At 37.7% G+C, this 16,932-nt stretch overlaps 1 protein-coding gene across 1 annotated transcript; it reads left to right on the top strand.

Moving 5' to 3' along the window:
- The first annotated feature begins 5,507 nt into the window (after positions 1-5,507).
- Positions 5,508-9,901, top strand: LOC117174756. Its single transcript, XM_033364104.1, has 4 exons — positions 5,508-5,940; positions 8,029-8,123; positions 8,210-8,661; positions 8,743-9,901. The coding sequence occupies exons 3-4, from the start codon at positions 8,584-8,586 to the stop codon at positions 9,571-9,573; spliced, it is 909 nt and encodes a 302-aa protein (XP_033219995.1). The 5' UTR covers positions 5,508-5,940; positions 8,029-8,123; positions 8,210-8,583; the 3' UTR covers positions 9,574-9,901.
- The last annotated feature ends 7,031 nt before the right edge of the window (positions 9,902-16,932 follow it).

Below are 16,932 nucleotides of genomic sequence, written 5' to 3'. Positions count from 1 at the left end.
TTGAAATTAAAAAGTTCTTCAGCTCGAAATCTTCCTAAAGGACGAAGGAGGGTGAAAACTAGGAAAGTCACCGAGGGAGACTCTGGGCTATCGTGGATCCACCGTAGCCAATACACGTGACACCTTCAGATATCGATCCCACTGTCGCAGAAATTGGACAGTCATAGCAGTTTCCGTTGCGTACTCGAGGCCTGATGTCGTTCTCTAAGGCTTCGAGAAACGAACTATATTCGTGATCGACATCTCGGTTTTGGCCGACTACAACATCACCGCCAAAGATAAGGAAAAGGCGGAGAGTTATCAAGACCTTAAAAGGCAGCTGCAACGACGCGTGCAAAAAATATTCTAAGGCAATTGCGAGATGGATGCAGAAAGCTATCATCTTGGGTCGCTTCGTGTTCTTAAGACACACGAGGGTTTCGCCGGCCAGTCTTTGTGATTTCATCGTGCCATTTAATCATCCATCTTACATTCGTGAGGCGTTGCCGTAGGTGTGATTTACATTGTTATACATATATATATATATATATATATAATAAAAAAAAGATTATAAAACTACCGCAGGGTCTCCTGGGAGCAACTTTCTTCTAAATATGAACCAGGTACCCAGTAGAAACAACGCAAATCACACCTACGGCAACGCCTCATGCATGTGAGATGGATGATTAAATGGCACGATGAAATTAGAAAGACAGGCCGGCGAAACCCTCGTGTGTCTTAATAACATGAAGCGACCCAAGATGATAGCTTTCTGCATCCATCTCGCAATTGCCTTAGAATTTTTTTTTGCACGCGTCGTTGCGGCTCCCTTTTAAGGTCTTGATACCTCTCCGCCTTTTCCTTATCTTTGATAGTGATGTTGTAGTCGGCCAGAACCGAGATGTCGATCACGAATATAGTTTGTTCCTCGAAGCCTTGGCGAACGACATCAGGCCTCGAGTGCGTAACGGAACCTGCTAACACTGTCCAATTTCTGCAACAGTGGGATCGATATCTGAAGGTAGCACGTGTATTGGCTACGGTGGATCTACGGTACCCCAGAGTCTCTTCCGATGACTTTCCTAGTTTTAAACCTCCTTCGTCCTTCAGGGAGATTTCGAGCCGAAGAACTTTTTAATTTTAAATTCTGGGAAAGTCTGCGAGGCCACTGAAACTGGTCCTCGGGACCGTGAGGTCTGACTTCTCACTGAGACATTTCTCCTTCGGAAAGTGTTAGAAAAATATATGGTCCATTTGTGGGCTGATGTTTCTAGTAGACACCGGGGGGATGAGTCGACTAGTGGTTGCCACGTACTCTCCAGCCACCCACCGTAGTGTGAAGATTAGCCTGGGGCCGAACTTGAGGATTCCGTGAATAATATGCGGATGAGGCTTTAGTTAGCGTTAGCCTGGTGGAATCTGCACATTATTCCTTAATAAATGGCGGGAGGCCTCGTCAAGTTTCTGCATGATTACCAGTAGCCCGTTAGGACCACCTTTTGCCATGTCAAGGGTTGGGTATGGCAAACGGAAGAACAGAGGCAGACAGAATTCGATAGCTTCGGTTCGCTTTTAATTCCTCTAAAAATCAAACCGAAGGGCCTATGACAAAACCACCGAACGCGTCCTCGTGTTGCAGATAGAGGGTCCCAGTACCAAGGATTTCTGCTGAATATGGTTACAAAAATAAATAGGCAGTCGCGGACAATTGTCCAGGGGTGGTCCCGAAGGAATTAACCCCCAAGCGGAGGTGTGAAAACCGTGCCGAAAGCTGAATGGCACCTGGGTGAGGTGTCTAGAACGGTGATTGTGGGATACCGGGCGACCTCTCAAAGTACGCAGCCTTATCCTAGCATGCGGGGCTCTACAAGGATGGACGAACCCCTTTCTCTAGCTTCTCGTGGGAGCAACAATGACAACACCAAATATAGTTGTAGTAAGTGCGGTTCAAAACAACAGAACGCGCAGGGCTCCCGACAATGGGTCGGCCAATAATGCCGACCACTCTAGAGCTGGGAGAGCCAAGGAAAATGGATTCAATTCGATGAATCGGCGGAATCTCGGGACCTTCAGGTGGACGGAGCGACTAAATCACGACTTGCTAGAGTGCTATGATGTGAGTGTGGCCCCCTGAACGAGGTTACATGGCACGCCTGCATGCTCCGTGGTACGAGAAACACCCGGAGCTATCGCACTTTTTGCAGCAACGTCTGCGAAACCATGCCGAACTACTCCGAAAAAAGGGATATGTAAGCGGAACGCCTACTCTACCACAGCTAGAACAAGCCGGCAACAGAGAAAGAGAGGCGACACTAAGACCAACCGTGGACAGGCATCCAATAGAGGAAGAGCGATGCTTTATGACCCGGAGAAACATTAACACCAAGGTTTCTCTCAAGCCTAAAGATCTGGCTGAAATGGATGTCGAGCTTCGTGGACATTTTTCCGAAGAATCCGACCTCTAGGCTATCAATTATTGTGTGTATAATGCAGTGGGAGCTTTGGCTGATGCGAACCGTAAAACAAAACCAACGGTTTATCATAAGACCAAAAGACGAATGCATCAACTTGCCATAAAGATAGGCTGGACAAGACAGTACGCGTCCCGCATTCAGTGTGTGATTGACTACATCATATTTGGCAGGAATTTTACCGCCAAGGTTCGAAAGTTCGCGCGCGAACTCCAGACCCGTTATCACACACTTAACAAGTCAAAGCTGCTGACCATCAGGTAGCATATTGTTGAGAGAATACGGATACTATCTGGTGTGTCAGGGAAAGTTAAAAGTTTCTCTCTGACCCATTTCGACTCTTCCAAGACCCTCCAGTTACTGTCGACCACCCGCCCAAACCAGAGGAGGTCGAAGTATATTGGAAAAAAGTCTACGAAGTGCAGCATAGACTGGACGAAGACGCAGAAAATATAAATAGATTCAAGGAGCTGTGTGATGCCCTTGTAACACCTGATCAAGCATGCCCACCCATCACTACCGAGGAGGTAAAAAAAGTATTAAGAGGGATGAAGAACTATTACGCACCGGGATCAGATTGTATCAAAACCTTCTGGTGGAAGAAGTTTCCTTCCACCCATCAGCATTTAGCCCGTATTTTCACCTCATATTTAAAGTCGGAAGAGCCGATTCCGGAGTGTTTGGTGGAAGGGCGCACAATACTCCTGCCGAAAATAGGCAACTTAGCTGACCCGAAGAATTACAGGCCAATAACTTGTCTGAACACACTGTATAAGATATTCACAGCTATCCTAAATGATAGGATTGTACGGGCAATTTAACCTGTGCGAGGCTCAAAGAAAGGCGTAGCGGTACGTCGGGAGAACTTGCTTATCGATAGATGTGTCTGCAAAGATGCAGCATTCTACCAGCGTGACCTATCGATGGCCTGGATTGATTATCGAAAAGCTTTCGATTCGAACTCCCATAGACTTATCATCTGTCTTTTGGAAATCTTAAAGGTTCATCAGCAAATAGTTAGGTGCATAGACAGATTGATGCCGCTTTGGAAAACCAGATTTACTATCTCATCTGGAAATAATCGTGTGACAACTAACAAGGTCACCTTTCAGAGAGGTGTCTTTCAGGGCGACACCATGAGCCCACTCCTCTTTTGCCTTACATTATTGCCACTATCTCTAGCACTTCGCCATTCCGACGGGTACTTGTGCGGCGAACCTGCAGATCGAAAGTACAAGGTCACTCATGTATTTCACATGGACGATCTTAAGATCGATGCTAAAAACAAAGAGCAACTACATCTAGCTCTAGGGGTTGTCGAGCGATATACTAAGGAAATTGGAAAGGAATTTAGGTTAGACAAATGCGCTAAGGTTTATTTGAAGCGAGGGAAACTTAATGGCATCCCTGAAGATCCTGAGCTCGTTGATAGAAGCGTTATACGACACCTTTGCGCTAGAGAGATTTATACAAGTACATACCTGGGCGTGCCACAGAGCTGCATTCAGGATGTGACATCTGTAAAGGATACTCTCCGAAGCAGATACAAACGTCTCATCTGGAAGATTTGGTCTTCCGAACTGTCGGCGAGGAACAAACTATCGGCAATGAACATGCTTGCCGTCCCGGTAGTGCTCTATTCATTTGGAGTAGTTCAATGGACGAAGAACGATCTCAGATCCCTTGATATCGGGACAAGAAAGGTTATGCACATGAGCAAAATCATGCATCTTAAGTCTTCTGTTCCGCGACTGTACATCGCACGCCGTCAAGGTGGTCGCGGAATATTGAGGTAAAGGAGCGTTTCTGTACAAAGCAGCGGATGAGGCTACTGAAACACTTGGACTTAACTTCAGTATTAGGGGTGAGCAAAATGCATCAAATCTTATCCATCTCGAGCACTCACTCCTGAAATCCCGGTTTAAGAAAGCACAAGAGAAAACCTTTCGTGTACAGCTCCTCGATAAGAGGATGCACGGTATTTTCCACAGAAATGCGGAGAATCAGTCAATGTCGTGTGAGCTCTGGCACTAAGAGTGTTTTATTGCCATCTCTGTCACTCTTACGGCATTAACCTTAATATCACTCCTCTAAACGCTCCTAAGGAAATCGAGTCAATTATCGAGAATGGAAAGTGCCGCATATACTGGAACTTTATATTCTCGACAATTGTTTCTGTTGCACAATCGAGGCCTGACATGGTTCTTCTTGACTTCGAGAAGCAAACCATGTTTGTTATCGAATTTTCGGCACCAGCTGACAAAAACATCATAATCAAGGAGAATGAAAAGAAAGAGAGAAAAAAGGCATTTCATGCAGCGAGAAGAAATAAATTTTTGTTGTCGCGCCTAGGATAAATTCCGTATAGACCCGGATACTGTAAAGCTCGGTTCTCATTTTGTAAATGGTAAACTCCCAGATAGGTCCCTGATAGACTGAGATAGACGCTTCTTTTGAATGCAGAGAAAATTAATTTAGGTCTTCGTGTCCCAAATAGGTCCCGCAGAAACGCGGGTGAATAATCGTATTAACTTGAATAAAAATATTTGTTGGTTCCGCGTCCCCGCTTGGTACTGCATAACCCTAGATGAAGGGACACTTTTGTCTTCACTAAAACACAGGATTGATCAGATCTCCCTAATAGAACCCGGATAGATTCGTAAAATTTCCGAATTAGAAATAATTTTACATGGAGAGTCCGAGCAGACCCACATATGAGACTTATCTGGTTTCTATCAGGGTCGTATCTGGTTACTGTCGGATCCTATCTGGCATTTTAAGCAGGGAGTAATTTAGGGACTTGCAATTTTCGTATAACGAGACGTGGTGGGTTTTTTAATTTGAAAAGTAAAATAAATAATAAGTTTCAGCTGAGACGATATCCCTACAAATAGTAGTAACTCGCCAAGTGCAGCACGTACCTTTTCAGTTATAAAATATATTGTTCAGTATTAAAAAGAAACAAATTTTTAACGCAAAATTATAAATTCTCGCCGATTTTTTTGAAATAATTGAAGACCTTGTGACATCTTTTTAAACTATTCGAAATATTTGCGAAATATTTGAAACCTTGTTAAATCTTTTTAAAGTGTTTACGACATATTTGAAATATTTAAAAAATATTTCATAGCATTTGTGAAGTTATGGAAATCTTTGGGAAAACATTGAAATCTTTGTGCAATGGATTATGGGGTGTCGTTATGTGCGTGTCCTAATTCCACTTTCAACTCTGCACCCCACGACTGGCGCTGACACTTCAAGTAGTTAAGACTGATTAACCAAAATAAACTGCGAGATCGGATGGAGATCTCCGCCTGGAAGATTCTGTGTCTTTTGACTTCACATAGGGAGTTTCCAAACGTGAAAATGGAATTGGAAGAGAATGGAGATAGGAGATTCCCGATTGGAGAGTTTAGAGCCATTTGACGTCATGGTGTAGAGGGTTTCTGCGGAGAAAAGAAAGTATACAAGCAATTCTTAATATTTTAAGGTGAGTGAATAATATTTTCAATTAAATATTTTTTAATACAAGGATTTAATTATTACTACTAATAAAAAATACCATTATAATAATAATTCCTATTATAAAAAAAGATGAATAGGTCGAACACGAAATATATCGAAAGTCGTAACGCCGTTATACATCTTTTTGATGTTTTTGTTGTTCTTTTACATTTTTCTAATGTTTTTATTATATTATAATAGGTAAATTGTTCATGTCACCGACACCGACATGTATGTTCAGGGTTGGTAAGTGACGTGCTATTCGAACCACATATAGTTACTGCAGTGTGGCTCCGAACCCGTTTCGAAGTCGAAAATCGAACAGACATCTCTTTCTTTCTCCAAACGTTAGAAAAAGGGGTCCGTTCGAATTTTGACTTTGTACATGGTATCGAGCAAACTGTACGGCTGTCAGAATTGGAATAGGGCATTGAAAGAGAGGTTTAATGTAGAAAGTCTACCTGTACATTTATTTTTACAAAATTTTCAATAAGTCAAGTAAATATTTAATAAAAACATAATAATTTGATCGCGGCTGCCAGTCCAAGCTGGCTATATAAGGTATGAAAGAGCCTTTACAAAAGCACAGGTCGACTTCTTCTTTAAGGACTAAGGAACCGTCATGCAGGGTTGCCAGATTGGACGACTTGGCCATGATTTCTTTAGGTCTATCTTTTTTACTCACTGTTTTTATTCGTTACTTCAGATCTAAACGACGTGATCGCGCCGAATGTTGGCCACGCTATCGCCGCGCGCAGGTTCGGATCATCCACACATGAAGCGTGATCCATGTGCATTTTAGTTGATAATTCTTTTTATTTTTTTTTCATTCGACCACACGTGTCATAATTAATTAGAATCGCCGTTTCTTAATCTATTTTGTTTTATCAAAAGTGATGTGAAATGTGCTTGCATACTTCATCGTCCTTAATACTACTTATCCTGATACCAAGTGATGTTAAAATTATTTTATACTATAGCAATTTATTTTTTATTCATATCGAACTTTTCTAATGTTGTTGTAATCATTGTAATTGGGACTAATTTTAGTACAAAATTAGCATTTAGACGCGAACATAGAGACTACTGATCTTAAGAACGACGAAATATGTAAGCATACCTCATTTAAGACTTAGCTTTAATAGGGCTCCAAAGCGCGAATATTGAGGCCATGTGATCTTAAGCTACAAACATTTGTTTTCCATTAATTTGAAACATAAATTACGTTCAGGCCAAACGCGATATCGAATTTAAAATTCTTTAAATTACATATGAAGCAAGTTCAAACGTTTGTCTGGTCCTAAATTTGTGCAATTTAAAAAAATGTCTAATCATTTTTTTTTGTTACTTTTTTCATAATTATAAATCTTACAAGCAGACTAAATTTATTAGTGCTTCTAATTTTATTTCAAAAAATTTAAAATCGATATCGCGTTTCGTGTTAGCATACCCTTCATTTGATAAAAAAATTTTCAATTTGGTAGGCTACGCTCACATGGCCTTCATTACTTTTTACCCCTGAATATAAGAAACAGGAACGGCGCTATCCTTCATCTTTAATTTTTTAAATAGTTATGATTTCATACCATATAATTTAAAGTAGCATTAATGATGATACTTATAATTAGAAAATAAAAATTGTTATCGTCTATAATACTACTTATCTTAATACCAACTGTAGTTACAATTATTTTGTACTATAGCAATTAATATACTATAGCAATTACTGAAAACTTTTTCTTGATTCTTTTGTGATTCTAAACTTAAAATTCAATTTTAAGACTTTTCAAAAGTTAAAAAAATATTTAATATAATTATAAGATATGTTATATCACATTTACATAAAAGTGTACATGCTTAATGGGATGAACGGGGAGGGGGTTGCGCCAAAATTATATATTTTTTACAAAATAGATTTGGGGTGATAAATAATGGTAAAAAGGTGGTCAAGTGGAATATATATGACTCTTTATCACTACTGTTAAAAGTGCAAATTTAAATTAAGTTATAAATTATCTTCAAACTTTTTATTTTATAAATTAAGTAAATATTATGTAAACATTTTTATTTACAGGTTACAAAATACTATCCTTATAGTTTAAGGATTTTTTTGAAACGTATGTCAAGTCATCTTAAGAAATACAGAAAGGTTTGCAGATACATTATTATGTAAGTATTATTTGAGGTATTCACTTTAAAAAAGTTAATAGATGAAAAAAGTAATTTAACTATACCACATGAATTTATTTTTACAGGTAAATCCGTGGATTTAATTTCAATTTCATTAAAAACAATGATTATATAATTATATACAGATAAAAAGAGATACAAGTAAATATGAAATACAGATACGAATGCAAATAAAGATTAAATACAGATATAGATACAGATAAAGATTTAAAATAGATAAAGATACAGATACAAATGAAGATATAGACATGTAAATAACCGAGATCACATACATATATAATTAATTTTTAAAATATTTTCAGTGTAATAAGTAATGAAAATATAGTACGCCATTTCATATACTATTTCTATTGCTAAAAAAATTTTAATATGCCCAGAAGCAATATTCAGCGAATCGAACTTGAAAAAGAATAGTTTCAAATAATGAAACGTCAAAAAAATGCTGATCACCAGAGAAGATATCGTGAAAGAAATCAGAATCGCACTGATCAGGTTCACCAGGTGGAAAATAAAGAAAGTAATAATGATTGAAATTATCGAGCTTTAGTTAAGTAACACTTCTTTTCAATTAAATGATTCTAATTTATTAACTAAACAGAATCAGTTGCGCCTTCGCGATATCAGAATTAAAGATATCAATGAACATTTCTTCGGACAAATGAATGTTACGTGTGTTCATTGTGGTGCTATGCACTTTGCTGCTGAAAAAGTCGCTAATAAGAGAAATTCTTTTAATGATTGTTGCGGCCATGGAGAAGTTAAGTTGGAACCGCTGCCTGCTCCACCTATGATTTTGAGAGATTTATTCAACCGAACTCACGAACAAACAAATCATTTTCATCAGCGTATACGTTGCTATAATAATTCTTTCGCTTTCGCAGCATTTAATGCTAATTTAGTGAATTTTAATAATAACAGACGAGCTGGGCGATTCTGTTTAGAAATATTTAGTCAGGTTTATTATCAGATAAACACTTCCCTGTATCCTTCTGTAGATCATAGTCCTTCATATGGCCAATTATTTATAATAGATGAAAATGAGGCTACAAATATTCGATGTAACCACACTTCTACGTTAAATTTAGATGTTACAAATGATATAGATAATGCTCTTCGCGAATGTAATGTGTTTTCGAAATCGTATCAGATATGCACGAGAAATTATAAAAAAACAATTGTAGAAGTGCGGAATAAATTTAAATATGCTATGTCACGAGATTTTCAGAGAAACTATAATATACAAGAAGCTTACATAAGATCATATATTCAGATTAATACCTATCTTTCTTACGAAAGATTCGATATTAGTAGGTTTCCAACGATGCCACAAATAACTGAATTTCGAAACGATATTGAGATTCACGATGACGAGGTATCGCTTACTCAACATGAACAACTCGGTCAGACTTACCATAGTACTACAAATTAAATTGAAAACAAAAAGAAATTGTACACGCAATCCTTAATGTCGCTTTGTCGAACGAAGAAAGGCCTTTTACATCATGTCTTTATATTGATGCATCTGGTGGCTCAAGAAAGACGTACATTTATACTACTAAATATCATTTGTTAAAAGACAAGAGAAAAAATATATGTACGATGGAATTCACAGGTATTGCAGCAATATTACTTCCACAAGGAAAGATCGTACATAAAACTTTCGGCACCTCAGTTCCTTTATTTTCTGATTCTGTCCCTCGTATAAAAACTCAATCTAAAGATGCTCAATACTTACGAGAAGTAGATATTTTTATTTGGGACGAAGCTGCAATGGCGCCAAGGTATGCTACGTAATTAATAGATCGAACATTACGTTACTTTATGAATGTTGATTCGCCACTTGGTGAAAAAATTATAAATCTTGGCTGAGATTTTAGACATTTACTGCCTGTGAAAACTCATGCAACTCGCAGCGAATTAGTAAATTTATTCATTAAATTAAGTCCACAGAACGAATTTATACAAGTATATTCTTATTTATTATTGAAATTCTGGGTTGAGGCAGTCACAGCCCCTGACGCTTGGGTGATCGCGTTGTGTCCCCTTATAAGCCTCAAGCATGGCCTCAAAGCCCTCTCCATAAAAAGAGGACCGTATCCACGCTGTTGGCTGATATTTCATACTCACTGATGCAGAAACTGCCTGTGAGTGTTACACGTTTCTCCGCAATCTCAGGGCAGTGACAGAGAATATGAGTGGAAGTCTCATTATCCTTTCCGCACGGACGACAGAGGGTACTTTCTTCAAGCCCTATCTTATTTATGTGATACCGGAGGTTTCCATGTCCTATAAACATTTCTGTTAGGACTGTTACTTCATTCCTCCCGAACTTAAGTATTTCTTCCGCTCGATGAGGGTTTAGCTTTGAGTCCAAGAGTTTTTTAGCCTGTCTGCAGCCAGAGGCCACATCCCTCTCATTCTGATGTTCTTTGGTCAGCCAACTGTTAATATCTTCAGTGATCCTACTGGAAATGCCTACAACTGGCCCAGGCCGAGTAAAATTTCCATTTTGCTGCTAGCTTTGCTAGCCTGTCCAATATCTCGTTGCCCCTGATCCCACTCTGTCCAGGAATCCAGAGCAGAGTGACTCGAGTTTCTGTCGCTAGCTTGTTCAGCGCCTCAGAGCACTCCCATAGTAGCATCGACGTGGTCATTGTTCCCTTCAGAGCTATGCTAGGTGCCCTGCTATCTGAGCATGTGCGAATGTTCTTTTTCCGCCATACTCCATTGCCTTGTAGGCGCACTGGAGCAAGGCCATAATTTCAGATTGTAGAACTATTGCAATTGTGAAACCCATTCCGTTCATTCTACGATATACACCTGCTCCAGCGTTCTACTTGTTCCTGGAGGCATCTGTAAACCAGTTCTCTCCATCACTGGGCAGGTATGCCTCACCGTTATCCCATTCCTCTTTCGTGGATAGGCTAACTCGGTACTTCTTGTTAAAGAGGTAGCGACATGTGGACATTTTGTCCCTGAGTATGCTCAGTGTCGGTTTCCTCGCGATGTCGATTGGTATCCGAATAACTGTCGAGATACTGCTATCGTTGACCATATTTAATCTCCAAGCCGCCTTCGCAGCCACGGCCTTTATGGTGAGATTGAGGGGCTCCAAACCTATTAGTGGCCCGAGGGCCATCGTGGGTGTCGACTTCGAGGCACCAGTGATACCTCTCAGAATCAGTCCCCTGATTCTTTGCAGTCGGGACTTCAAAGTAGAAAGTTCGACCCTGGTCCACCAGACGCCTGCCGCATTGGTTGGCCTGAGTCGCAGGATCGCTGCGTAGATCCACATAAATGTCTTCGGTTTCAAGCCCCAGCTTTTACTTATTTCTCTTCTACAGAGCCAAAGATTCGCTACTAGCTTCTTGCACTTGTTTTCGAGGTGCTCATTCCCTGACAGCTTCTTATCCAGAATGACTCCTAGATATTTGGCTTGCCCTTTGATTTCCTGTTTTTGTCCAGCCAATTTCAATATACTCGTGGTTCCTCACTTGTACCTTCTGGTGAACACAACTACACCCGTCTTACTCGGATTAACTGATAGCCCAGTCATCTTACACAATGAATCTACTATTCTTAGTGCTTGCTGCATTAATCTATACAAGTATAGATCGTGTTGAAAATTGTGATAATGGAGATATAAATCAAGCAATGCTTATAGAATACTTAAACACATTGAATCCACCGACCCTTCCTCTTCATGAATAACGATTAATAAAAAATTGTATTGTTATGGTGATTCGTAATCTTTTTAAACGAAGGTCTATTTAATGGTATACGTTTGCAAATAATCGAACTTGCAAACAATCTTTAATGATGTCATATTTTAACAGGTGATAAAGCAGAGGACATTGTCTTTATATATCGTATTACATTGTATTGTGAAGGACAAACTTTCGATACTATCGGGTTAGATCTTCGTAAAGATGTATCTAATCATGGACAATTGTATGTGGCATTTTCCCGAGTTCGATCTTGGCATTTTCTAAAAATATTCCAAGGAGAGCAGCACCAAATAGTATTATAAAGAATTATATGTATACAGAAATATTCAAATAATTTTGTATTTTTAAATAATTAAAAATAATATTTAAAACAAATCAAGTTACATTCTAAATTGGATATTGAAAAATAAACGAAAAACAATTCATAAATTCTTGGAAAAAATATAGGTAAAACTTAAACTAAGTACATCGGATAGTAAAGAAATACATAAAATATGATAAAATGTAATAATTAAAAAAAAAGTAAACGCACGCCCGACAGCGCGCGTTCAGTCTCGTATATAAAACTAGAAGGATAAATAATAAGAGTAACAGTGTTTTTGTTTAAACCTATGAAAATAAATTTATTCATTCATGGCAATAGACCTATTAAAACTGTTTGATATGTTTTTAAATTCAAATATATCTTAAACTTATATATACATATATAAAAAACTAAATATTATTTTATAACTCATTACATTTTTGTATCCCGGTATACCGATCAGTATCAACTTAAAACTTGCAACTCCTTCTCCCAGCCAAACACACACTTACTCATACGTACAAATGCGTGCGTAACAAAATAGATATAAATGCGCATACATTAAAATCTTAAAAACGTGTAAAATATTACAGACATTCAAATGGATAAGAAAAACAATAGCATGATCAATATTTATAAAAGATATAATGTAGCGAGTTGTGACGACTGACTTCATTACATTAGCCAAGTTGAGGTACCTAAGACCAGGGTCCCTTATCCCGCTTTTAACTTAGGGGGAGTAGGATACTCGCCAGGCTGAGTTTTAATAACTCGTCAAAAGGGCCACTGAATCGACGTTAGATCATCCTTCAGGAGAACTAGAGTTTCCTCCTGAATGTTGTGTTTCCCAGCTAAATTCGCTTCAAATCGCCAGTTGCAGTCTTAGCAGTGGAAATTCTAACAACTCCATCTTTGCCAGGATGAGTTTCAATAACTCGTCCAAAGGATCACTGAATGGACGGTAGATCATCCTTCAGGAGAACTAGAGCTTCCTCCTGAATATTGTGTTTCCCAGCGACCCATTTGTTCCGAATATTTAATTCGTTTAAATATTCCTTATACCAACGGCTCCTGCAGTGTCTCGAAGTTTTTGAAGATGCCGCCAAGTTCTCAATCGATTGGGCAGAGTTGACGTTTATAAGTTAAAGGGCATGCATTTAAAATTCCCTCAACATTGATGACAAAGGTGCTATAAGGTTTGAATTTAAATAATTCGTCAGTAATGACTTGTTTAAGATAATGTTTTAATGCCTTTACTCCCGATTTCCATATGCCACCGAAATGCGCAGAAACGAGAGGAATAAGTTATGTTAAATTAAGTAAATTATGCAATAAGTATGTGCGGAACTTGTCTAGCAGATTAATTATTGTAGGTGACTTCAATGTCCGATGCTTCAAAGATCATGTTAACAATATCAAAATTGAGAGTAAGGCAACACTGTTTACCTCTTTTTGCTAATTCTTTAAACTGAAGCAATTTAACTATATAGATAACTGCAATCACAGATATCTTGATCTTGTTTTCGCCAATACAACAATTTAAGTAAGTAGAGTTCATCAACCTATAGTGCCTGAAGACCAATACCATCCGTCCCTTCTGATCCGATTACGCATTAACAATAAAATCATAACTAAAAGATTTAATAACAATTCAGCTTCTGAAAGATATAATTTTAATCGAAGAAATTATCCGGAATTATATCTAGGAATACGTTACACTGACTTGTCGTCCATGTAAACGTGCGAAACTATTGATCAGAAATGTTCAGAGTTTTATAGTCTAATATATAACATCCTCAACAAAACGGTACCAATACACTAAATGAAAACTACCAATGAACGTTTCAATTAGAGGTATACGAAATACATTATTTATGATATGGCGAAAAAGGATAGGTTTAGATTAAAATCTTCTGATACTGACGCCTCTTTTAGTTAGATATCTTTGTAAAGCTTAGGGCCGATATCAAACCCCGAATCGAAATTGCCTTTAATACATTTAGAGAAATCACAGGATCCCGAATCTGATTGGTTATAATAATAATGAAATAATATCACGACATGAAATAATAAACACTTTTGCCTCGTACTTTTTACATATGGACTTTGTCAAGAAATTCCTGGAGACCTTATTATAAAAGATGAGAATGATGTCTCCACAGCAATCAAGAAGTTAGCAAATAAAGTTGCCGGTATTGACCTCATCCCAGCCTTTGTTATCAAACAATGTGCATCTCTACTTATTCCCCCTTTCACATATTTATAAAATATAGCACTACAAAAGGGCATATTTCCAAGTATATCGAAAAAGCGAAAGTTTTTCTTATACTTAAAAAGGGATTAAAGACCGATATCATTAACTATAGACAAATAGCAATACTCAATAACTTCTCTAAAAATTTCGAAATTTGCCTTAATAAAATTATTGACGACATAGAGGCACCAAACGTCTTTACTCATCAACATGGTTTTGTCCCCCGAAAACATACCACCACAAACCCATTAGTTTTTACGCAAAATATTAAGGACATGCTTGTGAACTATGATCAGGTAGATTTCATTCATACGGACGTTTCCAAGGCTTTTGACAAGGTTGAGCACCAAATACTACTGCGAAAACTCCACAATATGAATAGCCCAGATAAAATCGTTATTCTTATAGCGCCATGATTAAAAGAACGTCAAAATACTGTACAATAGAGAGGTTACTCATCAAGCTTCTAGCTGACTCTCCGCTTTACAAAATGTGTAATGATATGAATATTATAGCAGTACATTCTATCTGCAAAGATCTAGATTTAGTTACTTTGTCACTACCTGAATTTTGTAGTATAATACAAAAACTTATGTTTTATGTAAATAACTTGTAAGACTGTTAATCAAAGACTGTTAAGTCTGTTTTACGTAAATGTTAAGCAAATTATGATTAAAATGCTACATTATGTATATACTTGTAATTAGTTCTCCAGAACTGCTGGGCTTTCTTTTTTTCAAACAAATAAATCAATAAAACATCATTTTATTCCTTTGTTTCCGTAGAAATTGTGATATTTTATTTTATGTTCCTTTGAATTCAATAAAGAAAAGATTGATTTAAATTGATTATTTGTGCCGAGAAAATTTGTTCCGTTGTCAGAAAAAAAACTCTTTAGTTTTTTTCTTCTAGAAACGAATCGTTTTAACGCGGCCAATATTCAGCCGGTTGTAAGATCGCTAACAACTTCTAGATTTTTTATTCTGCAGTAGAAGGATTAACGCGGTAACAACGGACACACTTGTCAATAATTTTCCGAACTTGCTTACGCCTATCAGTTATCCAAAAAATTTCCCGAATTGCGTAGAGTATCTTGGATACCAGAATGATTATTTTTCAGATCTACCCATTTTTGTAGAACTTCTCGTTAGAATATATCCTGATCAAATCTGTGACGTGATATGCTTTTAGTAGCAGGATCGAATATCGCTGAGAATATGTAAGATCTGAATTTTTGAATCTTCCCCCTCTGCACTCTCAGAATTTTTTCGTACTCGAGAAAAGAATCTTAATTCAAGTTGTTGCTTGTTTTCTCTATTTCTTTACCATCTTGTAACAAACGTAATACATCGGCAAACGCGTCTTTGAAGTGTTTGAAACGAGAGCAACAAGGTACAAAAAACCTCATAACCTAAAATGAGGAAAATTTTTGGTTCCTTGACAAAAGTAACAAAACAAGTGTTCCTTTATTTCTATATGATTTTTTCAAATTTTAGAGCAAGTTGAGATCATTTAGATTCGGGTTTGATAACCGATAATGGCCCTTCCCTCCCAATTGAATTTTTCTAAAAATCATGCGGAAGCTGACATCGAGACAACGCGTCAGCTGAATTATCAATCGAAGGAACGTGCCGCAATTGTTCTACTTAAGATTAATGTTGAATTTCGGCAACACAATTCGCGACAAATCCTTTTAAAATGTCTGGTGACATATTAATCCAATTTAAAGTGATGGATGAATCAGCCCAAAGAACAGTTTCTTGAAATTTCATATTAATTGTTGCTTTAACCTCATTCGAGGTTTTTGCGAGAAGTTGCGCTCCACGTAATTCTCAACGTGCAAGCGAAACGATTTTAAATGGTGTAACAGAGACTTTGCACAGAGTAATGTGGATTGAACGCTACCAACTTCATCTTCCGATCTGTGATATAGACAAGTCCCGTATTCACCCTAGCTTGCATCGCTGAATCCGTACAACTGTACGCTGAAAAAATCGCCTTTCACATGAAACATGCTTGATCGAATTTAGTTGATTGTAAAAATCCATCCAAACGGTAAATTCGCTACTACGAACGAATTCATCCCAATCTAATTTCAAAAACAAATCCGAAGTTTTTTCCTCATTTTTTTGTCATATAAAATGATTGAACTCAGCAGTTCCAGAGGACCGAAGATTTTTGCAATGTTTAAGAGAATTGCTCTTTTCTACTCGACACGATGTCCATTGAACGGTCTAATAGTATAAGCAATACAATTATTTTTCGCATCCCCCAACACACCTCCATTTTCAGAGTTTGTTGCTTATAGAATTGAATGCACATTTTTTCTTACTGTTGATGACGTTTTTCATGATTAAAGCCAAAACTACGCATCCTATCACAAGGTGGTCAATAACAAATTTGTACATCTTTTTCAAATGCACAATTTTTGTGTTATTTTGTATGCTGTCAAAATTTGAATTTTTAAAGAAAATTAAAAAAGTTGTTATGATAATCTCGTAG

The sequence above is a fragment of the Belonocnema kinseyi genome, chromosome 6 (assembly GCF_010883055.1).
Source record: "Belonocnema kinseyi isolate 2016_QV_RU_SX_M_011 chromosome 6, B_treatae_v1, whole genome shotgun sequence".
Classification (NCBI taxonomy): Eukaryota; Metazoa; Arthropoda; class Insecta; order Hymenoptera; family Cynipidae; genus Belonocnema; species Belonocnema kinseyi.
The sequence above is the reverse complement of the archived record's forward strand: the minus strand, read 5'-3'. Positions and strand labels throughout refer to the sequence as shown.